The 7,199-nt window shown below is 36.8% G+C and overlaps 1 protein-coding gene across 2 annotated transcripts in view; it reads right to left on the reverse strand.

Moving 5' to 3' along the window:
• Positions 1–7,199, reverse strand: part of Naa25 (N(alpha)-acetyltransferase 25, NatB auxiliary subunit) — a 72,951-nt gene that overhangs the window by 10,252 nt on the left and 55,500 nt on the right. For both annotated transcript variants that reach the window (XM_023720581.1, XM_023720580.1), the window contains 5 exons: positions 6,392–6,515; positions 5,231–5,296; positions 3,459–3,556; positions 2,337–2,447; positions 269–415 (listed from right to left, as the gene is read on the reverse strand). In XM_023720581.1, coding sequence (XP_023576349.1) covers positions 269–415; positions 2,337–2,447; positions 3,459–3,556; positions 5,231–5,296; positions 6,392–6,515 — 546 coding nt within the window. The remainder of the gene's footprint in view (positions 1–268; positions 416–2,336; positions 2,448–3,458; positions 3,557–5,230; positions 5,297–6,391; positions 6,516–7,199) is intronic.

Consider the following 7,199-nt stretch of genomic DNA (forward strand, 5'->3'; position numbering starts at 1 on the left):
CACTGAGCCATCTCACCAGCCCCGTTTTTTGGGTTTTTTTTTTTTTTTTTTTTTTTATAGTCTCACTAAATCAGTAAGTTCCCCAGGCTGGGCTTGACCTTGAGATCCTCCTGCCTCAGCCTCCTAGAATCCCAGGACTAGAGGTATGTGCCACCATGCTCAGTTTAGTCACAAGGGCTACAAGAAAAGAACGATTAATTTAAACTTTGGGCTTGTGATAAAAATAACATATGAATCCATATATATACAATTGCCTACAATATCTTACCAGAGAGAAAGAAGTATCTTCTAAAATAAGTTCTTCAAGCTTAACGGCAATTAGATGTGCTTCAAGCCCCTTAATATGATCTACAACATTGGAAATTAAAGTCTGAAGTCCAGAAACATATTCTTGGAAACTGGTGAAGACAGGTGGCTAGGAATAAAATTTTCAAAAAGTTGAAAGATGATGAAACCTATCTCCTGTGCTTATATCACATTAAATATTCTGATTTCATGCTACATCATTATTTAAAGCTATAAACAACAGGGATGGATACAAATCTGTATATTACACCAGTCTCAAGCTAACAACTGCAAACTTAATAATAAGTATTTATTTTTTCCAAAAAGTAAGTTTTTATTTTACTCTGGGAAACAGAAGAAGAGAAATAATAGAAGATATGTTATTTGGTTATTATTCAACTCAGGGCTGGGAATCTGCTGGAACAAATGAGGAGCCAACACTTTATTTTCCACTCTACATCTCAAGATTTCATTTAATGTTAATAGAAAACAGATTATTTAAAATTCTAATAAAAAAACCAAGTTACAATAGTCAAGAAAATTCAGAAAAATAATAGTGAAGGGACAACTTACCTTAACAGACATTATGGCATAAGACATGTTAAAAAAAAAAAAAAAAAAAAAAAGGTGGTTTTAAAAGTAAATTGTATGTGTAAGTAACTGGTGTAAGTACACTGACAGAATGTTGGAGCGTAGCTCAGTGATGCAGTTGCAAGCTTAGTGAGCACAAAGCCCTGGGTCTTCTAGCAATATTCCCAGTGCTATTAAAAAATACATTATTAAAATTACCAAATAAAAGATAAAAAAAAAAAAAAAAAAAAATCCCAGCATGGTGGGAGGCTGAAACAGGAGGACAGCAAAGTCAAACAAGCCTGGACACGTTAGTGAATTAGGAAAATCCTGTCAAAAAGTAAAACAGGACTGGAAATGTAATTCAGTGGGAAGGCCATGGATTCAACCTCTATGCCACAAAAATAGGTAGGTGGGTGGGGGCAGTGATTAGATGGATGGATGGATAGACAGACAGACAGATATACAGACGAGGAACCCTAAAGTCAGTCAAAGCAAAAATAAATGAACTTTATATCATGTTAATTATAAAATCTTTGTTATCTCAGTATTTTTATAAAGTAATTCAACTGTATTCACTGGAACATGCAAAAGACGACAACAAAAAAAATCCTACAAAAATCTGAACTTTATGTAGTGGCTAGGCAAATGGAACTAGTAGTGGAAGTGATAAATGAACTTCCAACTATACAGTGTTTATTGTGAAAGAGTAAATGAATAAAAATATTGACACATTTGAGAACCAGATTTTCACATTCTGGGAAAAAGGAAGCTACACACAAGAAATAAGGGAACAAGATCCTCATCGGTATCATTACACTCATCTTTCAACTTTTCTGTAGGGAATTTTTAAAAAATGTATGCATGGTGATGGACCTGGCTGTACATGCCTCTAACACCAGCACTCGGGAGGCTGAAGCAAAGGGACTGCCCTGAGTGTGAGGCCAGCCTTGGCTACACAGCAAAATTCTCTCATGGTTTTGGGGTCCGAGGCAGGAGGACCACCTAAGCCCAGGAGTCTGGAATCAACTGGGCAACATATTATAAAATGCTTTCAAAATAAATATGGAGGCCAAGAATATAAGCAGGATTGTGAAGACTCTTGTAATAGTAACATGCAAGAAAAAAGTGAAAAGCAAAAGCAACCCACAATCAGATGTGATGGTATAAACCTGTAATCCCAGAACTGGGAGAAGGGGTTAAGCAGGAGGATTTCAAGGTTAGTTCAGCTCAGGCAATTTAAATGAGACAGCGACAGAACGAGAGCTAGAGCACGTGAATGAGCATAAGAGGAAGCAGGGGGATAGCACAGCACAGAGACCCTGGGTTCAGCCCCAAGGACAACAAAGTAAGAATGAGAATAAAAAGGAACAGAAGGGGGAGGCGGGGACAGGAGGGAAGGGAAGAAAGAAAAAAGAAAAAGAGGGGCAGCTTGCACACAGATTGTTACTTGTTTTTGTTAGTGTTGTTACTGTTATTACCATGAGAACGCTGGTTTCTTTTTTCTTCTTTTTCTTTTTCTGTAAATTTAATTTGTATGGCCGCAGGACGCTCTCACAATAACTAGATACCCAAAGGATAACGGAAATGGTCTGAAAGAGAAAAAGTGGCCAATCCAACAATAAAGGCATCTATGAGAAAGTTAAAGGCAATGGATTAAACCAACAACAACAATAAAAATCTACATCTATATCTATATATACATTTTTTTTGGGGGGGAGGGCACGGAACTGCGGATTGAACTCAGGCCCTTCTACTGAGCCTTCTCGCCAGCCCCTTAAACAAAAAATTTAACTGGCAGTTTCTATACAAATTCAATTTCTCCCCTGAATTTTCACTCTCTAGTTTCTATAATCACACACTGATCCAGGCCTTTACCATCTGCTTAGAATACTGCAATAGTCTAATTTTCACCCTTAATCTGTCTCTTCAAGCTAAATCCATTCTCCACATCACTCCAGTTTCCTTTTACTTCCCTGTAAAAGTGAGAGATCCCTTCTTTTTGCTAAGTGAAAACTCCAAATTCTTAGGCATGACATCCAAGGACAGGGGAGATAGTGCCATGGCATAAGTGCATGTTTGGCAAGTGCAAGGTCTGGAGTTCAATTCCCTAGTACCGCAAAAAAAAAAAAAAAAAAACCAGCGCACCTATGCATGGAATCCAAATGTTCTTTACCACATGGCTCTCTCCATATAACTCACTAGCCAGGTGAGACCTTGATTTATAGATTATAGATCTGCGGAAGGATTTGCCCAGATGATCAGCACATATTCTGCACTGATGCAACTGTTTATGCAGCTTTTCCTAGTCTACAGTGTGTGCACGTACATACACGTCCAATTGTAACCCACTTACTAAGTGTATGTTAGGAACTTTTAACATGCCTGGTACCAGAGCAGAACATACTACCTTCAGAGAATTACAGAAGGGGAGAAAAATAATCAGATATGTCACTGAAATATGGGAAACACAATGGATTATGAATAAAAGTGTTACAGAGGTTAAATAGGTATTACATGCCTACTGCCTATTCACTGTTGAAAAATGAATCCAGCATACCTTAAGGAAAATCACATTTTTCAGGAAGAGAACAAAAACGTACCTCAACAAAGAAGACTAGATTTTCTAAAAGAATAGGGTGTGTTTTCAAATTACCATCTTTTACTTCTAAGAGGTCACCTTTACATTTACTGAAGACATCTGAAGATAGAAAAATATTTTATACTTTTATTCATCTTTATTTTCAATGTTATTTTAAAGAACACAATATCTAATCTAATAGAAAATAAGCAAATAGAAAAGCTTATTTTGGAAAGCTTTTCATTTCCACTTTCCACAATGAACCACACACCAGAAGGTATCTACTTTATGTTTCGTAAAAATCCATGACTACTGTTTGGCTTTTGAGACAGGGTCTTGCCGTGTAGTTCAAGTTGGCCATGAATTCCCTACTTCGCCTCAGGTGACCTTGAAGTCTTGGCAATCCTCTTGCCTCAGCCTCCCGAGTGCTGGGATTACAGATGTGTGCCACCACACCTGGCCTGTTCAACAGTCATTGAAATTCAGAAAGTGGCCTTAAAAAGTATGTATTCTGGTCATACATAGTGGCACATGCCTGTAATCCCACCTACTCAGGAGGCTGAGGGAGGATAGTTCCAAGTTCTAGGCAGGCCTGACCAGTTTGATGAGAATGTATCACAAATAAATACAAAAAGAAGCTGGGTATATAACTGAGTAACAGAGAGGGCACTAGCCTAACATGGGCAAGGCCCTGGGTACAATTTCCAGTATATACACCACACACACACTTTTTTTTCTTCACGCCAGCTAAAACATTTCCAAGGTCATAGGCCCAATAAAATTAAAACTTTGAGCAAAATTAAGACTTAGAGGAGAACCTATCTCATAATAGGTACTATTTTTTATCCTCAGCTCTTAATTTTCAGGCATTTCTCATTTTTCAATAAAGTAAAAGCCCATTTAGATTTTTGAAAAAAGTTCTTACAGATTTAAAAACACATATGTGTACCCTTTTACTAATCAATTCCATTCTTAAAACTTCAGTCCTGAGGAAATAATCAAGTAAGTATCCAGACACTATGTCCCACAATATGCATTTTAGCATTGTTATAATTATAAAAAATACACTATGTACTATGTACACAACAATGGAGTACATAAATATACTTTCCTGGCTTACACAGCAATTTCAAGATTATCCTGGACTATAAAGTAAACCTTGATCAAAACACACACACATACACACACACACACCCCAAAAATCACCGTATACAGGCCTGGAGATATAACTCAGTGCTACAGAATTTGCTTAGCATGCCTAAGAACCTAGTTCCAAATCTCTAAAAGTGACCCAAAACAGAAAATATATATATTTATATGAAACTAAGAAGTAAAGATATCAAAGATTCTTCAAAAAGAAAAGAAAAAAACTAACATTACAAAAGCACTTTACAGGCCTGGAAAGAAGCTCAGTAGAATGGGGTCCTGAGTTCAATCCCCAGTACCACAAAACACACACACACACACACACACACACACACACACACACACACAAGCATTTTTCTTCACGTTAAAAAGTTATACGCATTTCCACATACACATGTCTATTTAGATGGCTCCTGAGTTATGCTGACTACAAAGGGTTAACAGTCTGGGGGCTAGAATGGGGAACAGAAGACCACCATATAAGTATCTACTATTTTTATAATCAAAATGCAATTTTTAATAGTAAAAGCTAAGTTTTTAAACTTCTAAGAATATGCACTATTTTTGAATTCTATAAGTTTGTATTAAAAAAAAAAGCTAGTGCCAACAACTACATAAAATACAGGACTGTATAATAAAAACACTTACCTTTTAACTGTTCTAATAAAGACTTAAGTCTACTCTCTATCCGCTCCTGTATCTCCATTGTATCCTCTAAAATTGAAAAAATTAAATAAATAAATAAAAAGCTATCTTTTGTTTAATAAGATAAAGACACAAGATCAATTCCTAAAAGTAACTCATGGGTAAAGGTCATTTCTTTTCCTCTCAAGATGCTTGACATCTAAATTCCACTACTGAGAGAGGAAAATATAAAGAAAAGGGAAGAAATGTAAAAAGAAGGAGTCATTAATTGCTTACCACCTAAAATGTTCTAGGACTTGAAATCTATGTGCTTCATATACTATGATAAGATCTACAAACCTTGTAATTATACTTTTTTTTTTTTTTTTTTGGCGGAATTGGGTATTAAACTTAGGCCCTTGCACTTGCCAGGGAAGTGCTTATTCCACTGAGCCATCTCCCTGGCCCCCAAACCTTGTAATTTTAAAGAAAACAAAACATCTCACTGGGCAGAGAGCTCAGAAGGAAATGTAGGATTAAAATTTTTAAATCTAGCACAATATATACCTAGTACTACTTCAACAAATCAAAGATTTCATCAGCTTTTAGATCGACTAATTGACTTTTTTTTTTAATTTGAAACTGTATTTATGGGGCTGGGGAGATAGCTCAGCAGTCTAAGTACTCGCCTGGCAGGTACAAAGGCCCAGATTTGAGCCCTGGTATCTTATGTGCCCACCCTACACCAAGTCTACCACCAAAACTGGGCTTGGTGGCACACATCTATAATCCAACCCAGCATTGGGGAGGCTGAGACAGGAGGATCACTGTGAGTCCAAGCTGCGTGGTGAGACCCTGTACCAAATAAATAAATGATTTTTTTTTAAAAAGAAGAAACTGTATTTATGTTTGTTTCTTTGTTTTTGACACAGGTTTCCCTGTGTGTTCAGGCTGACTTAAACTCACTATGTAGTCCAGAATATGCACTATTTTTTAATTCTAACTGGCCTCGAACTCATTGCCATTTTCCTGGCTCAGTCTCTTGAGCACTGGGATGACAAGGTATGTGCCACCACGCCCAGCCTTTTCCATATACTTTTAATGTGAGGCTATAAATATTTATCTGCTTTTACTAATTTTTCAATGATAAAGACCCAGTGAATATACATGCAAGTATATACATACCTAAACCATTGGTATCCAGCTCATAAATATCATTAACAAGATAAAAGGAACTTATCTGGCATTGAGAACAGCCAGAATTTAAAAATCCACTCATTCTGGTAGGTACAGGACCAAGGAAAGGATACTGAAAATAAAGTGGGAAAATTATATCCCTTAACTCGTGCAAAATAAGAAAACAAAGGATTGTAACTAGATAAGACCTGTTTCAGTAATTAACCAGTGAATGAAAAACTAAAGTATTATTGTATAAACAGAAATGTCATATTAATTTGATGATTATTTAAAATTTTTACTTATTACAAAAAAAGCACTATTTTGCTTGTCACTACTCCACATATGAAGTCTCTACAATTCTTTTGAGTCTATATTTTTTTCCTATAGATGCCATAAATTGGCATAAAACTGGTTCTTTACTGTTCAACTAACCCCAAATGCCTACTTCTTTAAAAAATACCATTATAATTCTAAATAGGTATCGATCACCTGAAAAGACCCAAGTGAGTCACCAGCCCAGCCCCCAACAGGAAGAGACCCTGTCCCGTATTCATGCCCGCTTCCCCGTTTAGCCCTGGGCTTAATCAACCTTACCTGAGCAATGGTGCTTGCAATCCCATTGGTTGACCATAGTTTCGTCCCACCCCACATCTACCTAAGTGAGACCCCTTCCTCTCTACCTTAACCCCGCATGGTTTTGCTCTATAAAAATAAACTGGAAGAAACAGCTTCCTGGGCAACCTGCTCGGGTCCCCCTTCTGTCCTCTCTGAGACAGAAGCTTTCTTTCCTAATAAAAATTCTGCTCTCAAAAAA

This window comes from Octodon degus, unplaced genomic scaffold, assembly GCF_000260255.1.
Source record: "Octodon degus isolate 3935 unplaced genomic scaffold, OctDeg1.0 scaffold00076, whole genome shotgun sequence".
NCBI classification, from domain to species: domain Eukaryota; kingdom Metazoa; phylum Chordata; class Mammalia; order Rodentia; family Octodontidae; genus Octodon; species Octodon degus.